The sequence below is a fragment of the Mytilus edulis genome, chromosome 6, assembly GCF_963676685.1.
Source record: "Mytilus edulis chromosome 6, xbMytEdul2.2, whole genome shotgun sequence".
Lineage (NCBI taxonomy): Eukaryota > Metazoa > Mollusca > Bivalvia > Mytilida > Mytilidae > Mytilus > Mytilus edulis.
The window spans coordinates 65,577,128-65,598,707 of record NC_092349.1 but is presented as its reverse complement, the minus strand read 5'-3'; the positions used below and the strand labels follow the sequence as shown (position 1 = coordinate 65,598,707).

Here is a 21,580-nt window from a genome sequence, read left to right as displayed (position 1 = left end):
TATGAAGCATTTATGAATGCGATCGACAAATGGAGTCATAAAGGCCACACCCAGCAGGCATGTTGCAGTCGGGCCTTGACAAAAGAATTTAATATATCAATTCGGCGAAACAGACCTTCCGGTCAGATATGGGACTTACATGTAACCCCCGGCCCCAAATAAACTACGCCCGTTATTTATTCATCATGTTCATTTATTGCTAAATAATTTTGTTGGAAAATTTTGTTTCTAAAAGCAAAAAAATGGACAAGTTTAATGTTTTCAATCCATAACGGCCAGCATTTTTGTTTAATGCAAAATCAGGGTCCGAACTTTTCAAATATCTCAGACTGCATCCTCAAATCAAATGGTCAGTACTTTAGACTTTATTTCTATCTAAAGCTTATAGTACGGTGACCGAGTAAGGAAAAGTCGCTTATTTAAGGAGTTTAATTGTCATTCGGACTATACGGCTATAAATCACAGTATCGGTAGTTCAAAGGTTAAACTTAACATTTTGACTTGTCGTCAAAAAATCGTACGGTGCAATTTTCATAAAATGGGCTTTGAAGTACGTTAATTAACTTGAACGAAAAATCGACTAAGAAAAGTTTTGAGGTCAACATTGTAAAATAACATCCGTGATATGATTTCTGTTATTATATACATTGTTGTTACATCTTATTCATATTATTTTAACGATTTCAAAGAAAGTTTAGCAAAATTAATTCGTTAATAAAGAGTTTTTGTACGAATACTTTGCATTTAATAGAGTACGTTCCAATTTAATGTCATGATTTTTGTCACGCAAAATGTAAAATAATTAACATTTATACGTTATTTCATACATTTGTACCTTTATTAATCATTAAAACATTGTTGTGACGTCATTCTATTGTTTTACCTGTTCTTTATTTCAGTGATTGGACTATCATTTACCTGTAAGAAACCATTATGTCACCTTTAGCTATCCAATATTTTTAAGAATAGCCCTCTTCTTTCTTAAAAATATTGGACAGCTAAAGGTAGCATAACTGATTTTTACAGGTAAATGTTAGTTAAATCACTCAAATAAAAAACCTATTAATTACCCCAATTGTTTTCATCTTGTAAACATTAAATACAACCAAAGAACAAATGACAATTAAAAAAAAACCAACATTTTATTAAAGTCACTTTCCAATACAATAACTTTGTCACTCATCAAAACGATTTCTTGAGGAAAAAATCACTTTCAAATTGATTTTTAACACATCCAATACTTTCACAGCCTTTTTTTGGGGTTGTCTCTTTTAAGACTAATTCAATAAGTTGATTATGCTCGTTGAAAGTCTTGTTCTTTGGACTTTATGAATTTATTTCTTTTTTCAAAAGGGTTATCCTCATCCGTCTTTAGGCTATCAAAATTGACCTCTGGTGTTGCTCTTATTATTCCTAACATCATTTTCAACTACAATTAAAAATGAATAAAGCAATGAAGTAATTCTTTTTAAATTTGATAGATCATGCGACAATACAAGGGCCATGAACAAACTAAACCTTATCCTGTGTAGAAAGTGCGAATCTTGAACTTCCTTCATGAACTAGGGGACTATAATAGTTTTAATAATATTCAAGTTTCTAAATTGATTTAGAAGTATTGTTTTTTTAAGTCTGATATTATTGCTTAAATATGAATATAATGCTACACTTCGCGTATGAACCAAGATGAATATGGAAAGTAGAATAAAGGAAGACATTACCGCATTTTATCTGTCAAACAAACCAATCGTGTTTCCGATTCGCACTTTTTTGCAGTGATCGTTTTATGAGAGATTTTTTTTTCAAAAGAAAATCGAGACAAGAATATATTTCGGTAACATTTATAAAACACAAAGGACTCAATAAACAAATAAACGAAAAAAGAGCGACACGACCTTGCAGAAAGAAAAAAAAACAGAAAGGGAAGGATGTATTCAGGTGGTACCGTTTGGGTACAGTCTCTTGAAATTCCAATAAAAGAATATAACTGATTGCATGTTGCTATTTCTTCATTTGTTCATATTAATTAATATATATTTGTAATAAAATCGACTGCGGTGCCTTCGATATGGTTCGACAAGAACCTGTTTTCATATCCTATTCTTTTTCTTTTCTCATTCACTTAGTAAAAATAAAACCCAAGAAGAAACAAGAAACTAATAGAGGAGGACTACATTTTGAAATATAAAATATATAAAACTAACCATTATAAGCTGCTTTGTCTATATCCTCTTTGTAATCCACACTGAATACTGTATCTGAATAGATTCCAATTACACATTTGATTTTAATCCAAAGTTTGAAACAACACAATCACTAATACATGCAACGACATCTTTTTCTTCGTTTTTGCATTTAAAATATACTTTCATCATTTTATCCATTTTGAAACACAAACCGTATGTGATGGTATTCACGGAAACTATGAGCAGAAGATGTGAGTAGTCCTTTCGCACGTAAAAATCATGATACGCATACCCTGTGACTGTGTCTTATTCTTCATGTAGCAATACATGTTGTTTACCTTCAGCTGTACTTTCTTTTTGTCTATTTGTTTTAAGTTTAGTTATTGTTTAACGGGGCCAGCATGTAGGATATATTTTAATGTAAAGAAAGTTTATTCACAAAACAATTTTCATACTTGATGAAAATAAATCTTTGCTGGCCTTTTCTTTAATTTTAACTTTTATCGACGTGTTAAACAATGTTTTAAGTAAGATATAAGCCTCTAACAGTCCATTCTGTTAAATATTGAACAGGTCTTCGGCCTGCGGCCTCAGACCTGTCCAATATTTTACAGAATGGACTGTTATCGGCTTATATCCCTTACATAATATCAAATTAATTAGTCTCAGAAGCACTATTTCAGCAATTGAAGCCAGACAAAATTCATAACGTTCATATGACGGAGCTATTCGAAGCTCATATACAGCCTCTTATAGATACATATACGCTATTGGGATGTGATGTATTACTTATATTTACATACTGGGATATGTTCCCTGAAGCAGTAGACATTTAGCTGTCAAATGTTAGAGCAGAACGACAGGGAAATTGTTCTCTTCCTTGAGATCGTCATCTCAAATGTAAAATTATATTTTTGTAACCAACAGTACTCCACGAAGGTGGATGACATTTTACATACTCGATATGCTTCAATTTTCTGTTTGATCACCTTTTATAGATAGCTACTTTGCTTTTTAGACAGATTCCTGGACATTTTAAAAGTACTATGACATGGCAACAGAAAAGACCGTTATAAAAGCCTTGAGGGAATTAGGTGGCACTGTAGGCATAACAATTCAAAAGTCTGCGCTTGTTAGATGAGCCCTTACTAGACATGTCATAGAATCCATCAGTCGTGTAATACTGAAAAGGGATGGAAATGCTGAAAATTATGCAAATTCACAGTAAGAAACAAAGCCAACAGCATTGAACAGAGATGAAGAACATGTTATTGCCATTGTGAACCATCTAAATGATCCATGACTGATCCCTTTGGTGTGGAATCCCACCCTCAATGTCTTATCAATATTTCTTCTTAAATGCATGCTTCGAGACATATTCGAGATTATTTGCTCACAGTTGTCGAAGATGGCTTGAAAATGTCTAAACATTTTATCATTAGTGCTCTTTCTTAAGATCACAAGGAGTTTTTATAGTCCAATATCAAAGTCTAACACAAACCTGAAAAATAAATCGGGGGAAATACTTTCAGGTCGCATAAATCCATAACTTGTTATTAGACGTGCACTAATTTCGGCAAAATGTACAGATGATGTTATCATAGAACAAGTGTTGTCGCACCCATTCCATTATCTCCTTTATAAAATGACGGCACCATGAGAAAATCATGCAAGTCGGATTTTGTGAAGCAATTCGAATCTTAAGTCTCTTGTGCACTTTCCCTACCTTCCTTTATATCATCGCTCTCAACTTACATAAGAGATGGTATGGCATTGGTTCAATTTATTAATGCTAAGAAAGGTAAAACATGCGGCGACCTTGCAGCTTACTATTAAAAAAATATGTCCCAATGAATTTCTATGGCTCACATAGTAGCACATGTTTTTGACCGCTACGACACGAACAACTCTATAAAGTCTGCCGAAAGGGGACGCCGCACAGAGACTACAGCTTCCATCAAAGTGTATCAGATTATAGAGCGGAGAAGTATTCCTGACTGGAAAACCTTGACAAATCCGATAAGATTCCACCTGATGTGAGCTTTACATAGTCAGAACGTTTGAAACTTAGTTATTTATACCAACACTGTTCATGGCTGTCGTAACTTATTCAGCACTCAAGAGAAGGCCTATACCCAATGCCTTAAACTTTGACAAGGAGTTAAGGGAAATATGAAAGAGTGGAAGAACAATCATACAGACCTCTTATACAATTGTAATTGTTTTGTGTGTTCGCTACTATAAAAATAGGACACATACAAGCGAGTTGTGGTTGCAGATGTGGAACATTAGCAGTGTAAATGATGGGCGGAGATTTTCACCCATTCAATAACTATGTGTCTGTCTTTCCCCAACAATTTGTAAACTATTGCCTGCTGCACATGTACTTACCGGATGCGACGCAACTTCGTCTCTGTTTGGAGTAGGTATACAAACTGTCTACAAGACTTCGAAGGACACGCACAACTATTTCAGTTGTGTTTAGAGTTTCGGTAATATTGACAATGATGAAGCCCTTGTTTTGGCATGAAAGATAATTTCAAAGGTTTATGATCAGAACTATCTCTTTAAAACCACTCCATCATAATAACTATTTACCACAGTTTACCACAAGTAAGATGTAAGTTTAGTCAGGTTACCTTCCTGCGAGACGGCACGGAAACAGTATGTTTTACGTACTTCGTTACAAATTAAAAATTTGAAACGCATTACACATTGCTAAACCCCTATCCGGTCACCTTTAGAATACGGTTGGCGAGAGTAAAATGATTCATTACACCCCGTGTATTTTAAAAGGCATATTTCAGCAGAATTCTTGCAGGATCTTGTGTCTTCATTGAAGGAAAATCTGCATGTGAAAGAGTCATGTGTTTGTTCACTACAAAACCTTACATGTCCGGGGCTTTGGTCCTGTAAAGGGTCAGAATTATGTAGAAATTTCAAATCATGTTCCTTGATAATTAACCAGAAGATATAATTCTGTGATGTGGATCTCTTTGATTGGAATGTTGAATTGTAATTATTTTCGAATAATTGAGTGCTTTTTAGTTTTAATGAATTTCATGAATGGTCTTATGCAAAATATGCCTTCATGACAGAAGGATGCAGGTAAAAATAATATTCATCATTTATTGATGAGGTTGGATGTTAGCCGGCAAGGTAACTACAGTAATTTTAACAGAATATGTGTTGATCTTGTGTAATAGAAAAAATATTTGAAAAACGCCAATTTCCAGAATAAATCGATTTCTTTTTCATTTTTTTTTTTAACATTTTCGAGATGATTCATTGAAAATTGATATAAGAAAATGTATGTATCTAGAATTTAACCTAATTGTTGTATATGTCTTCAAATTTTGAAAGTATAGAAGAAGAAAAAATAAAAACAGAATTTGATCTTTGACCTCATTTTATGCAAAACTGTTACCACATTTCTTTTTGACGACATCGATATTTCAATAGTACTAATTTTTCCGAATCCAATGATATATAATATAGCCATATAGTATGTTTGACGATTAAATCTAAAAAATATTAGGTCTGGTCACCGTACTATTACTGACGGGATCATTATTCAGCTATTTTATTGATACTAATAGGCTCCGGCGTGTGGGGTTAAACATGCTTTCGTAGGTAAATAATATTGCTGTATACTTTTTTTCCTGATTTATCATATTTGTGTCCAGTTTGGGGGAAATAATATAAAATTTAGAAAAAAAGTGTGCCTTTAAATACGATGAGAACGACCATTAAAGGAATTTACAAACTTAACATGAATAAGTCAACCTGAACTGATGCAACTTTAGTTTTTCTATACAGTATGAATATGAATCTGAAAACTGTAACTCTAACACTTGACGTTCTACAAGGATCTATACTATGTCCTTTGGTACTCCTTGTCTATAACAGTGACTTATTAATGAATCAAAATCAGAGTCTTGGCTTTATGCTAAAAAAATAACTAGCACTTGTGAATTATGAATTTTATCATTTGTTTAAATAAAGATTTTTTTTCAGTGGCTACGTAGCTGCTATCAATATCTATGTAACAACTAGTCTATAGCTACACGTTCAATAGTCAAATTCTACATAGCACTACGTAGCTGCTACGATATTGAACAAAGCCCTGATGTCTTCCTGCTATTCCTACATTTAATAAATACATATTCCTTCTATTCCTTCAAACAAAGAACAATATATATATATATTATGTTGGTATCAGCTGTTTTGTTATTTAGCAATTTAAATTAGATAGAAATAAAGGTTTTTTTGTTGTTCTAGCAATTTCAATTAGATTGGACAGGATTATTACAATGATAAAAATAAATTAAAATCAAGTAGATGCATTACAGAGACTATGGAATAGAAAAACTACCACAAAATAGTATATTTCTGTTAAAAATATAAAGAAGAAAAATTTAATAATGAACTCCAAATTCGACTTTTATTATAAATTGTATCAGATATCTTGAAGGGGATATTTTTTTGGTGGACGGCTTACCAACTGGTTATTGCGCCCTGGTAACTGAATTTGGAATAAGTCCATTATAGTAAACTTTAACTTTAGAAAAAATTCCATTTAAATAAAATTTAAGAAAATAAATATATTATATAATCCTTTGAAGGCGACTATCTTTGTTTATAGGTAGTTCGCCTTATTAACCTATACTAGTTTAAACTTATTTTAATAAATGTAAATAGAAATCAAATTAAAAAAATAAATTAGTGTTTTTAACTTCTATTAGGGATTGAGACTTTGGTTTTTGAGACTTTGGTTTTTGACCTATTGTTTTATAACTAATTTCAATTAAAAGAAAAATACTGTATATTTGTTATGCTTTCCTTTTTTGTTTTTGTTTTTTCTTCATCTGTGGTTGTAAGTGTTATGTATTAAAAATAAGGTATCGTGTCACTTGTTTATGTTTATTTTAAATATGTTAATCAGTTGCTCTGTCGTATTTCTTGAATACAAAGAGTAGACTATGTTTGATCAGTTGCTCCAGCCAGTGGTCCCGTGGGAATCGTGTATACGCACTATTCCGAAGAAGATACTAACCATGATGTAGGTTAATTGCAACCTGGAACAAGGCATCGTCGTATGCTCTGACTGATGAGCCGGCAGACAGAAAAGAAGCCCATGTCTGACTCCCCCCCTGAAAATCAAAATTGTATAGATAGAATAAAAAAGCTTCAAGTTGATGAAGTACTAACACGTATGAAAGACCGTTCCAAAGATGAACTTACAGCAATACCAACTATTTATAAGGAAGAATTAGTCATGCTGCGTAACCCAGAATGGAATGATGCCACACAACAATTAGTAGAGAATGTACCAACATTTCATTCATGTAAAACCAGCCTTTACCACCAAAGACATAAAACACGTCCTGTTTTGCCAACTTCAGCAGCAGACATTGTATTGGAAGGTGAATGGACCCAAACCATCAACGCTGAACCATTCTTACTCACAGATGACAACACTTATGGACGCATCTTAATATTCAGCACCAGAGAAAATTTAACTCATTTAGCAGTAGCAGATACTATTTATGCTGATGGGACATTTTACTCGTGTCCATCTTTATTCCATCAACTCTAAACATTCCATGCAATAATATACGGTACCATGTATCCCTTAATGTTCAGTCTCCTACCAGGGAAAAGTCAACAAGTATACACACAACCTCTCATTCTACTCAAAGACATATGCCATCAACGGAATATTCAACTACAACCAACACCATTATTCCTGGACTAGGAAACAGCCATTCGGAACGCAGCATACTCAGTTTTCCCCCAAATCAACATCAAAGGCTGCTTCTTTCACTACACCCAATGTATTTTGGCGGAATACTCAGTCTCATGGTCTACAAACAGCATACAAGGAAAATGACAGTATCCTCCAACTAGTCCGTAGGGCAGCTGTTCTACTATTACTTCTAACTGACACCGTCGAAGATGTATGGTTCAACGGTTTGGAAGAACTAGATAACGCTAATATAAACATTCCAACGCTAGCATTTACAGAATATGTGACAAGCTACTGGGTTGAAGGTAATCGTAGTCTCTGGAACCACTATGCAACAAATGGCCCAAGAACAACAAATCCCCTAGAGGGCTGGCACAATAAGTTAAAGAAATTGGTCAATCACCCCATCCAAACATCTTTAGTCTTGTCAAGCTGCTGTAGCATGAAGAGGCGATTCATGCCTGCAAACTACTACAATATGCTGCAGGAGGGAAGCATGTACCAAGAAAAGAAAGTATCGACAAATTTATGACAGACTTGCAACACTCAAAACTAGACTACAGAATGCGTAACTTTTTCCTGTACAATACGCAGATGCTGCATCTCACTTACTTCACATAGACTAATTTTGTGATAAAGTCTGATCTATAGTATATTTATTAATGTTTAGAAATGTATATATTTTCTTGATGACAAACTGTAGTGTTTAACTTATTGATTCACCAACTAGTAGACAATTGTTATGATAGATATATATTATGTTCATTAATGCAAAGTATTTTTTACGAATAGTGCTTTTATTCTTGCTTTCACATCGACTTATTTTGTGATTACTTTCATTATTTGTTCCTTATATGCTGACTAATGTTCTATAACTTTGATTTCGTTTTGCTCGTGGATTTGTTACAATTCCTATTGTAGTGCTTACGAGTTTGTGAGATAGATGAATAGTGTTTCCATTAATGTGTTATTTACTGTTTTTCATGAACATGATGAAATATATATATATATGCAACTTTACTGATTTTCTTTTCTTATTTTCTCTCCGGACAAAACAGAAAGCATACATAAAATAACAGTACAAAAATAGACAAAAATATATATAACTCTGCAACATTTTATACTGAAAGTACACTAAAATTGCACAGGAAATGAAAACTAAAAGAATATTTCATCCAAATTTACCTGAAGTTATTAGCTTCATGTTTTAACAACCTAATCCGTCTTAATCCCTTGTTTGTATAAGAATTCCTCCTATTCTTACATGGATTTCCTATATTTTGATAACAAATCATCAAATGTAGGGATAGCAGGAATAAACCGTATACAATTAGTGCAAATGAAAGAGTCAAATCGGCGAAAATGAAAGATCAAAAAGTTAAAAATCGAATGTAAAAAAAAAATCTGCACAAAGGTCATACTATCGACAAAAAAGAAACATTTACAATACACTTGTTACAACCAATTTAAATAGTTCTGACATCATTGGCATTTGCATGTATCTAGTATATCGGTTTAGAAAAATATGAAAAAAACATTATATCAGAAAACAACTTAACTCTTGAATTAATATTTTTGATAAACCACATAAATGACATACAACTAGTAAAAATAGCCTACATTATTATTTTTTTTAACTTTCAATCCAATGTTCGATTTTTTGTTCAGAGTACCCTATGGATGGCAAGTGGATTCTGTAAAGGTTTTGCATGTCATTTGAGATGATTTTATGTTTATCGTTTGTCCTCCGTTGTTTAATATTTCAATAAGACCCGCCTTTTATCATCAGATCATCTGCTTATTATTTATATTTTTCATCATGCAGGTATAATGTGACACTGAAACTCTTTGCATTGAAATCAAAATTGTCAATCTAAAAATCGTTACCAGATGATATATACGCACACCTGGTTTAGAATTTTGGATTCAATTTTATTTACTATAAATTGCACTTACTATCTTGATCTTCCTGTTTAACGTGTGCTAAATGTCATACACTGTTTGACCAGTATTTTAAACGATTAATCTTTAAAAGCACGAACTATGTAAACATTATTTTTTTTAAAAGAATTACCTGTAGGGAAAACGGTAGTATTTAATTTTCCCAGCATTAGGTTGGCCTTTTGTGTACCCAAGGCAGGTGAAGGAAGTCAAATTAGGAGCGCTGTGATTGGATGTAAGGGTACAATATATTTTTTATTTATCTATGAATAACTGCAGTGTGTATATTTACAATATAAATTTTAAAACCTATTGAAATATTTTCTAGAGAATTATTCGAAAAGACTTGCAAAATTTCATAAATTTGGTGCAAAATGACGGTGGGCATGGATAACATAAACAAACTCCGTTGGAAGTTGGTCATGATACTATTTGGCTTTAATTTTTAAAACAGAGTAATAAAGTACTAACACAACATATAACTGTTTTATCCAGGTTTTTATCTTAAAAAGTGGTAAATTTAGAAAATGTTAACATTGTCGCCTATGGCAGAATAAATAGTACCGTTTTCCCTGTAAACTATATTTATTTACAGTGGATTTCCCTCGTCTAATTATAATTTCTATTTACAATAATGATGCACCAAATATTATGATCATGGTTCGCGTTACGTGAAAGCTGTGGTAGTCCTGTGTAGCAACTATATTGAAGTGTTGCAGAAGGAAGTTAAATAAGGATTATAAAACTCAGGTACAGCAAATGTTATTGTCACTGCCTATTTGTTTGCTTGATTTAAAGTTGATTTATTTTTTTAAAGACTTTTGTTAACAAGTTAATCTATATTTTTATGGGCGTACCCATGAAACGATACATTGATCATTTGGTTTAAATGAGTCATTTACGAAATTCAATACATTTTGTGTATCGGTCCTTAAAATATGCTTGGGAAAATCAAAGATGTTATCTTATGACATTTACTTTAAGACCAGTCGAAAATTCTCATTTCATATTTTCTTAACATGCTTAAAACAAAAGGTAATACATTTATCGTATGAACTTTTTTTATAAACAAGCAGGAAATTGCATATTTTCTTTAACATGCTTAAAACACTAGGCAAAACAGTCTATAAATTGTAAATAATGTTTGCGTGATAAGATAAAATGATGTGTTTCTATTTTAGTTGAACCCTTCTGCTATTACTTATGAATGCTATTATATAAGACGACAATGAAACGATCACAAAGATACCTCTTGACATGTTTTGTAATAACATTGTATATAGCGGTAAGTATTATATGTAGACATACACAATTGTGAAAAGGCTGTTTTACGGGAGGATATATAATCAGCAATTTATTTTCAAATTTGTGAAGCGTAAAACTGCAAATTGTAATGTGTTTTTTTAATTTATTTTATCTAATGTAGAATGTTATACTGTGTAATTATATAAAATGAATAATAACGTAACTTATGTAAACAAGGCCTCATGTGTACACTTTCTGGATTTTACAAGTTAAATTATATCCAGGTGATAACTAATAAATGTATTTCTAATCTTTACAAAAAAAAAGGAAAAGGAAAAGAAAACAATTATGCATATGTAGTACAAATGACAAACAAACATTTAGAAGTATCCGTTTTGTGTGCAGAAAATTGAAGCCTTAAAAAGGTTTAGACGTGTTTATATCGACCTTAGAGACGCATATTGATAGAGACAAAGTCTTGGTTGATATAACATCCTTTTGGCCTCAACTAAAGGCTGTAATTATTATAATATAAATCAACATTATATTTCATGCGTCTTTATATAGCACAAAATAAATTTCAAACGAGGCCAGTTTGAGTCTGAATATTTTTGCGGAGGTTATACCATGCTGAACTTTACACTATGGTTATATACATTATTGTGTTAGAATAAAAATAAACGATTAATGTACTTAAATAATAATTGACACTTTTCCGCCATGTTGAGTTTCATACAAAACTTCAATTAAAAAAACCCAAAGACAATAATTTCCTTATTCTTATCGAATTTACACATTATATAAACAAACAATACGAATATATGGTAATGTATTGAATAAAGGCATATTTTTGTGTTTCAAATCAGACAGCAGAGGCATGTAACACAAACGAGTTTCAGTGTACAAGTGGGCAATGCATTTCAAGTGCATCACGATGTGACGGCAGCAGTACTGAATGTGACGACCGATCAGACGAGTTAAATTGTAAGTAAAAGTCAATATATGCATATATGATACTATGAAGGTAGATATGATGATTCCTTTGATTGCTAAAGAGAAGCAAAAGATAACAAAGGGACATTCAAACTCTTAAGTCGGAAATAAACTGAAACACCATGGTTAAAAAGAAGAAAAACAAACATCAGTACACAACACACATATCTGCTATCAACCACATGAGAAAGAGATATTCCATAATAGTCCATCAGCTGGTAAGGTAAAATTTCAGTTCTGTGTTACACCCCAGAGTACCGCAATTTGTTTGTATAAATCTAAAGAGTAATATCTGAAGAATATTTTAAGAGGTGTTAGACTTTTGAAAAAGTGTCCAAAAGGGGTTAAAAGGGGTCTAATTTTCGAGTATATCACAAATTTGGTTTAACACATATATACAGAAAAAAGAAGAAATAACCAAGTATTCGGTACTATTTCTTTTATTAAATTGAACAAATCATATCTTATTAATACGTAGGCTAATTTTTATTTAATTTTTAAATCGTATAGGACCAAGAAAAAAAGGGGGAGGGTAATATCCAAAATTCATGATTTTGAAAAAAACAAAGCATTCATACTAGTTTTCTTGATAAAAAAAAAGGTATATTTTTACATTGAAACATAGAGCATCAAGTAACTAAAGGCATTGAACAAAATTCAAAGGTAAAAAGGGAAAACAACATGGAATCAATGACAAAAACAAACAATAGCAATGTACACCACAGTCATAAAAAAACACACACATAAAAGAACTGTCAGAGTTTCAAGATCTATATTAAAGTTTTTTTAACAACAGAATCACCATATATTAAGGTCACGAAGAAGGTCAATTCATAGATTCATCTTCATTTTCGTCAACGTCATCTACCGAATTATCATCACCATCGTCTTCATCGTCGTCATCGTCAGCCATATCAACGATTTGATTATTCTTGTTGCTACAAGCATTCGTACATTTGCAGCCATCTGTACAGGATAAACCTTGTCGAACACATGAACATCTTTTGGTGGCACGACCAGCTTTACATGAACAGCTTATCAGTATCAATAAAGCATCTAACGCTAACGGTTGGTCTAGCCAATTGATGCTGATCAAATCATTCTTAACAATCAAATAAAATTGAGAATGGAAATGGGGAATGTGCCAAAGAGACAACAACCCAACCATAGAAAAAGAACAACAGCAGAAGGTCGCCAACAGGTCTTCAATGTAGCGAGAAATTCCCGCTACCGAAGGCGTCCTTCAGCTGGCCCCTAAACAAATATATACTAGTTCAGTGATAATGAACGCCACACTAATTTTCAAATTGTACACAAGAAACTAAAATTAAAATAATACAAGACTAACAAAGGCCAGAGGCTCCTGACTTGGGACAGGCGCAAAAATGCGGCGGGGTTAAACATGTTTGTGAGATCTCAACCCTCCCCCTAAACCATGGTTGTTTGGCGATGGAACAGTGTTATGTTGATGAGCAGATGTCCAAATCTTGGCCTGAAAATTGCTTCATTTGATGTGCTTAAACATTGCATCTTTTGTTGGGGGCAGTGGATGACAATGAATGTTTTTTGCATTGCAAAAAAAAATCTGAATCTTAATTCATTGATTTTATTATTCTCGTAGCCATATATAGCACACAGAAATCATCGAGTGTTTTTGACAGTTCTTCGCCTACCTCTTCAAAAGTTTCACCAAGACGGGATAGACCTTCTGAAAACTCCACAGAACGTGTCAAAACGCCGAATGCTTTGCTTTTTCCTTTACCAGACAAAGTACTAACTGAATCACAACCAGTAAAGGCGTGAAATCCTGGCAGTGCTCTACAAACATTTTCCCCCAATTTTGCATTGCTTGTACATTTAATAATAAAATTGACGGTACCAATTTTGTTGCACCAGATGCGCATTTCGACAATACATGTCTCTTCAGTGATGCTCGTGGCCAAAATATTTGAAATCCAAAGCTTATATAAAAGATGAGTAGCTATAATCCAAAAGGTCCAAAAAGTATAGCCAAATCCGTGAAAGGAATCAGAGCTTTGCATGAGGGAGATACATTCCTTAATTTATAACAATTTCCATCATTTTGTAACAGCAAATTTTAATAAAACAAAAAATCCGTATTTTCATGCCAGTACCGAAGTACTGGCTACTGGGCTGGTGATACCTTCGGGGACTAATAGTCCACCAGCAGAGGCATCGACCCAGTGGTAGTAATAAAATTAACGGTACCAATTTTGTTGCACCAGATGCGCATTTCGACAATACATGTCTCTTCAGTGATGCTCGTGGCCAAAATATTTGAAATCCAAAGCTTAATATATAAAAGATGAAGAGCTATAATCCAAAAGGTCCAAAAAGTATAGCCAAATCCGTAAAAGGAATCAGAGCTTTACATGAGGGAGATACATTCCTTAATTTATAACAATTTTCATCATTTTGTAACAGCAAATTTTAATAAAACAAAAAATCCGTATTTTCATGCCAGTACCGAAGTACTGGCTACTAGGCTGGTGATACCCTCGGGGACTAATAGTCCACCAGCAGAGGCATCGACCCAGTGGTAGTAAGTGGTGGGAAGGCAAAAATCTTTGGATTAATATCTATCAATGGCTTTTCAAATGCTCTAGGCAATGAGTGATCACACACACTTATTGTGATCGATGACTTTACCGGTTGGGATACAGTTCTTTCTTTGCTTAAAAAGAAAAAAAGACTGCATGTGAGACATTGATTGCATTTGAAGATGTGACTTTAACATAAGGAATGATATTTGATCAACCTAAATTACCGGGGTTTTACTGTAAAATCGCACCACCTTATCAGATGCCCCATGGTTAACAAAGCAAGAAAACAACTATTTGCACAAAACGGAAGGCTAGTTCATGCTATTTCCTCAACTTGGTATAGTCTTTTCCAGCATGTAAAACGTGCAATATAATAGGGCATGTGTTAAGGGGGACGAGCTTTGGATTGGGTCTTATGCTACCCAGTCCAGGCGCTAATGGATGGCGAAGGGACGAAGAGGATCCTTTATAAAAAAAACTCTTTCTGAGGCCTCATCATTTTGTCAGAATCTTAAGCTTGTACATTGTGAATGTAAGAAAGAATGTCGCGGTCGTTGTTAATGTAGAAAATCGGGTCACCCGTGCACTGCTTTGTGTGCATGTGGTGGTGACTGTAAATAAACATGTGTTTTTGGCCAAATAGTAGTAATTTTAAAAAGGTTTTAGTATTATAGTGATTTTATTTTGTTTTAATCAATTTATCAAAAACTCTACATCGAAGAAATGGTTTGAGGACTCATCTTTGAAATTTACACCATATTTTTTACTGGAAGTGTTAACTTAGTATTTAAACATTCACAACAGAATAGAATTAGGGGTTTTGAGGATAACTTAAAGCCAAAAGTTTAATGACCAGCACAACAAAACAACATTTTCTTTACATTTTGAAAAAAAGTTGAATATTCAAATAATGAATTGATATTTTTATGGCCGCCATTTCGGATATTACCTGAAGTAGGAGTTTGAAAGACAGATTTCTTATACATTGTATTCATGAGAAGCACTAACGAAAGGTTCCTGCATAATGTAATGATTGTAGCAATACGTTAAAACACATTTCAATTACCCTCCCTTAAAAATAATTTTAGTTTAGTACAATGTCCGCCATTTTAGATTTTACCGGAAGTAGGATTTTTGAAGACATATAATCTATATAATATATCAAAAAGTAGTAAAACAAAAAGTTTGTACCAAATATTATGATAGTAGCATGATAATAACACCTTTTCAAATACTAGCCTTCGATATCGGACTGATTTTAGTATGAAGTCCGCCATTTTGGATTTTACCGGGAGTGAGACATTTTTTTCAAATGCCTCCCTATCTGAAATAAAAGAGTAATAGTTGAGGAAGGTCTATTCCAAATTTCATGCTTGTAGCAGGATGTGCACAATTCGTCTGAAATATGCTTGTAGACGCCGGACTTATAATCAGATTTTTATAGAATATTACACTTTTTAAGTGTTTAAATGTATTGCAGTCTGGAAGTAAATCCGAGACTATGAGTCACTGGAAGAATTTCTAATATGATTTCTGCAGAAAGCAATATTGCATATGTGATAATTTGGCTATTTATTTAAACCGTTGCTAGGCAACCTTCCTTTCACCGGAACATAAAAAAATCATAGTTTTGAGTAGTTTCTATACTAAGGCTATCAATGATGTATATATAAACTTATTTGGGAAGGGGGCCAAAAACGCCTCTTATCATACCTTGTCCTTTCTTGCTTAGGCAAATTCATAGACACAAGTAGACACAGGAGTGTCATGGGTTGAATATTGATCTGTTTGTGGACATCTGATGGTCTCATTTCCTCCTTATTAATCGTTAGCACTATCTTACTCTTGAATGAACTTTACTTTTATGTTAACAGTTTTCTTTGTTTGTTTTACCATTTCTGCTGCAATAATTTCTTTAAATAATCTTAATTTTAGGCCCCAGTGTTGTACAACCTTGTCCAGAAGGACGATATAGGTGCGGCACTGGAGAATGTGTTTCAAACAGAAATGAATGTCCAGTACTAACGACAATTATAGATTTATCGACATCCATTGTAGAATTATCAACTCAAAATATAAAAGAGACCACACCAACAAACACAGATCAGAAACAATCGTCTACATCATATTCCAAATCTAAAGTTGACATTCAAACAACGGCAACCCATTCCATGCATGATAGTTCAACAATAGATACGACGACATCAGTAAAAGCAGGTACAACTCCAACTGATAATCAAGATCCTGATAGCGAACATAACAATCTTTTATGTAAGTAAAATGTATTGAAATTACCATTAATGAATCTAATTATTTGGTGCAATTTTCAGTAATGTAAAATATAGCGTGCAATAATAAACCAAAGAACAAACTTGATGTTATAGGAATTTTAAATTTAAAAGTTTTAGATTTTTTTTAACTTCATTTGATACAAAATGTGCTATAACAGATAGAGGTGTCATAGGAACATTTGTATTGCGATAAATACTCTAAGACTTATTAGCACGTATTACACTAAAAATTATTCTACAAGTTTCTATTACAGATGTTTATGCATTTGTTATACCAGACTGTGCAGACAACATGTTGTATCATCCAGAGCCTTATATGGTGAATCGCCAGAAATAAAATGTCTAGATAATTTTTGTTATAGACTTGTCCAAGTCTAAAAAAACGTCTGTAATATTTCCAAGAAATTTCTCATTGCCTTTTGTCAATTATTTTAAACCTGTAGAACTGGTGTAGTTTAAACTAGTTTGAAATCTTGTTTGTTTTGTAAACAGTTTAAATGACGGAGCAAATGAAATGATTAACTTGAAAACAATTTGAAATAATTAATGAGATTATCCTGCAATCGTTAATCAATATACGGTTGATTTAAGGTATAACATAATACGATCATTGTACTGTGCATAACACGTGTTCTTGATTGAACCTCTCATTTTTGACAGATATATGCATATGAAAATGCATTATGGCGAATGAATGAATTATTTGGGCAACAGATTTAGGCACATCGAATACGATAAGCTTTATCGTAGGAATATACAGTTGTGCTTTGCCGTTGTGCCAATTAGTATTTCATTACCGGACTGTTTATCTCAGAATTGACAATGTCCATCTACACACCTCAAACATATGAACACTATAAATTTTGTCGTTCGAAACTTCAGTGGATCTCAGTTTTCTATTAGAATGAGTATGAACTTGCTATGTTACCCCTGATGAATACCCTCAAATCGATATTTCAAACTGTTCCGTTATATGTTACCCCTAAACATTTTGCAAATGTAGTTTATGGTATACCGTTGTCCGTCCGTCCGTCCATCGTCCACACTTTAAACAATTACTAAAAAACGCTTCCACCAATTTTTATAAATCTTTTATGAATTGTTTATATCTATTGACGTAATCTCCCTTTCGATTGTTATAAGTTTCAGATTTTTCGTTTCCATGTTATGAAGCTTTCTCCTTTAAAAAAAGGGGATTTTCCAGTTTTCGGACAATAACTCAAAAATGCTTCCATCAACTTTAATGAAACATTAGTGAATTGTTTATATATATTGACGTAAGCTCCCTTTCGATTTTTAAAAATTTCAGATAACACGTTTCCGTGTTATGATATTTTCAGCTTAAAAAAGGGGGGATTTTCCAATTTTCAGACAATCACTCATAAACACTTTCACAATATTTTATGAAACATTGGTGAATTGTTTATATCTGTTGACTTAAGCTAAATTTCAAAAATTAGAATAAAATTAACAACTAAAGGTCACCGTAAACAATCAGCAAATCCCATACCTCATAGTTAGCTATAAAAGACGCTGAAATGACAAATGTCAAACAATTCAAATCAGAAAAATAACAGCCTAATTAATGTAAAATAAAAATCATTTAATGCATAAAAACAAGCTAAAAAGGCAACGGACGTATCATGCGCTACTAGTGCAGCTCTTTACTATTTTTTGGCGCAAATGAAATATAACTTTGTGGTGCAGATGAAAGATTTGATATTTTAAAAATTGGCACTAATGTATTGCGCCCATAAACCGAATTGATATAAACACAATATTTTATTAATGACAACGTACTATGTAATATTATGTGTCTGTATCTTATGTATTCTGTTATTGTTTTCAGACTTGTTATTACTACTGTTGCTAGTACCGATTTGTTTATTTGCATATTATTTATGGAACCGAATGAGAACAAGCGAAAATAAATTTGTATAGACAGCAGCATAGTAGGTAATGACATGACGTATTTTTTAATGAGTTATTTTCGTAATTAAGTAATCACACATCAAAGAAAGAAACAAACGAATATAAAAATAATAAAATTCGATTTAAGTGCCATTGATAAAACATTTAATCAGAGACCAAATAATATGGGTATAAGCAACTAAAGGTCACCGTCCGGCCTCCAAAATAAGTACACTCCATTGTGTAGATAACACTGTGGATTCATTATTTTTCGTTGAATACCAATTTACATGGAGTTCTTTTGTCCAGGTGAACCACCACGAAATTAAATGTTAAACGAATGACAAATTTGCTGTAGGTTTGTATGAAGACTTCAGGTAAAGCAACAAAATTGATCATCCACGAATATGCTAGTTTTTCTTATTCCACGCAAATTGGTACCACGAATAGAGATTAATGCACAGTTGTTGTTAATTGGTGTGCCATTTGGTCTCTTGTGGAGAGTTGTCTTATTTGCAATCTTACCACATTTTCTTTCTTATATTCACGTATCATAAAACCAGCGGAGAGGTTTAGGCTGGAATAAATATAAAAAACCAATATAAATGACGCAACAGAATAACTTACACTGAACTACAGGCGCATGACTATAAGGAATATTGCAATGATCAAAAATATTTGAGAGCGGGCACACCTTCCTACACAAGGGACAGGTGTGTATTTTACAAACTTGATCGCCACTTAGCGGAAAAATCTTAACAAGAAGAAAAACAAGCCCAAGGTACTGATCTAAGTGCACTCGTAGTTTCTACTAGCTATTTCAAAGCCAATTAACAAACTTACCAGAGATAATCATATTTTTTTCATATAAAATGGTATAAGGGTAAGGACGTTATCCTAATTTAAGTTAACGTTATTGTTAAAGTATCATATGTCTTTTTCTTTCTTTCGAAAACTAACATTTGAAATGAATTTATCAGACTCTAATGTTTTTCCATTTATTTTAGGGATGAAAATACAAGGAATACAAGGAAGTGCACAAATTTATCCTATTTCGCCCTATTGCAAACTCAGGAAATGATTTTTTAATTCACACAGCATATTTCGAGGTTTGGTGCTAATATTGATTGAATATATCACCTTGAACTTGAATTATGATCAAGAATTTTTATCCAAGATTGTATTCTTCATTTGTAATTTGCGATAACAACGAATATCACAATACGTTTAGATACAATCAGCGACATTATGTGTGCCACTTTAGAATGATCTACAACTTACCTTCATGTAACACCTTATTACATTCATCAGTTTTAGTACGTGTTGCCTTTGCTACATTTTTTTTACTTGTATTCAATATAATTATTTTAACATTGTCTAGTTAAAAAAGAAGGACGAAAGATACCAAAGGGACAGTCAAACTCATAAATCTAAAATAAACTTACAACGCCACGGCTAAAAATGAAAAAGACAAACAGACAAACAATAGTACACATGACACAACATAGAAAACTAATGAATAAACAACACGAACCCCACCAAAAACTAGGGGTGATCTCAGGTGCTCCGGAAGGGTAAGCAGATCCTGCTTCACATGTGGCACCCGTCGTGTTGTTTATGTGATAACAAATCCGGTAAACAGTCTAATTCGGTAGGACACATTCATGAAAGGGAAGGGGATTGTAGTTACGACGTAAGGAACATATCCGATATCATTTGTAAAACGGTTATTCCATGACGGTCAAACAACTCGTGATGGCGTCCGTAAAATTTACGAAGGGATGATTTCAACTTCAACTCTTGGTTTAATAGCTTCCTTGTGAGCATCAACCCTCTATCAAGAAAATCGTGATAGGAAATGCAAGCACGGGCATATCGTATCAATTGGGAGATATATACCCCGTATGCAGGTGCTGCTGGAATGTTTCTACTTAGAAATGGAAAGTTCACAATTGGAAAGCTGAAATCATCTCTTTTGTCGTAAAGTTTTGTTTTCAGCCGACCCTCATTGTCAATTTCTAGATGTAAGTCAAGATATGAGGCCGACTTAACTGGATCTGTAGTATCCTTTATCTCTAGTTCGATGGGATAGATGCGTTCCACATAGTCACCAAATTTTGAATTATTTAGTGAAAGAACATCATCTATATAGCGGAAAGTAGAGTTAAAGGATATTGCTAACTTCTTGTCTTTCTTCCTAAGAAGTACCTGCATGAAGTCAGCCCCATTATAACAAAGAAAAATGTCGGCAAGTAGAGGGGCACAATTTGTTCCCATTCCTATCTTAATCTGCCATCTTAAGATAAAGTATGCATTCTTATATCTGTCTGCTATCTTTTACTGCTCGTTACTTGTTTAACTTGTTTTCATTTGGCTCTTAATTATTTATTCTGTTTTGTTTTATGTATTTTATTCTTATTTTAATGTAACTAATACCGAGTAAAAACATGCAATTAATAAAAAAAAAAATGAAGCATCGATGTACAAGAACCGAAACAGTTGAATAGACATATACACATGATACAGTCACGACCAAAAAAGAACAATAACAAAAATATCTTAATCCATTTACATTCCAATTTATACGAGGGAGTTGAAACCTTACTAAAGTGTTGACAAATATTAAAATAAATTATAACATTGTTACTGAATATGTGACATACATGTACAACGCACGGTTTGATTGAACTGCTTTTATGT

The 21,580-nt window shown here is 33.0% G+C and overlaps 1 protein-coding gene and 1 long non-coding RNA gene across 2 annotated transcripts; one reads left to right on the top strand and one right to left on the bottom strand.

Annotated features, from left to right (window-relative positions):
- Nucleotides 1-1,129: 1,129 nt before the first annotated feature.
- Nucleotides 1,130-2,650, bottom strand: LOC139526780 (uncharacterized). Its single transcript, XR_011665168.1, has 2 exons — nt 2,205-2,650; nt 1,130-1,429 (listed from the first exon to the last, which is right to left on the bottom strand). It is a non-coding gene; the product is annotated as an uncharacterized lncRNA (long non-coding RNA).
- Nucleotides 2,651-10,515: 7,865 nt separating this feature from the next.
- On the top strand, nt 10,516-20,009 carry LOC139526779 (uncharacterized). Its single transcript, XM_071321945.1, has 6 exons — nt 10,516-10,626; nt 11,058-11,161; nt 11,988-12,105; nt 16,614-16,949; nt 18,819-18,925; nt 19,888-20,009. Exons 2-5 carry the CDS (start codon nt 11,084-11,086, stop codon nt 18,908-18,910), a joined length of 624 nt encoding a protein of 207 aa, XP_071178046.1. The 5' UTR covers nt 10,516-10,626; nt 11,058-11,083; the 3' UTR covers nt 18,911-18,925; nt 19,888-20,009.
- The last annotated feature ends 1,571 nt before the right edge of the window (nt 20,010-21,580 follow it).

Excerpts from the sequence above, each read along its gene's own strand:
- LOC139526779 (XM_071321945.1), top strand. The coding sequence starts at position 11,084 with ATGCTATTATATAAGACGACAATGAAACGATCACAAAGATACCTCTTG. Across the intron at positions 12,106-16,613 it reads CCGATCAGACGAGTTAAATT|GCCCCAGTGTTGTACAACCT; the intron begins GTAAGTAAAAGT and ends TCTTAATTTTAG. Across the intron at positions 16,950-18,818 it reads CGAACATAACAATCTTTTAT|ACTTGTTATTACTACTGTTG; the intron begins GTAAGTAAAATG and ends TATTGTTTTCAG.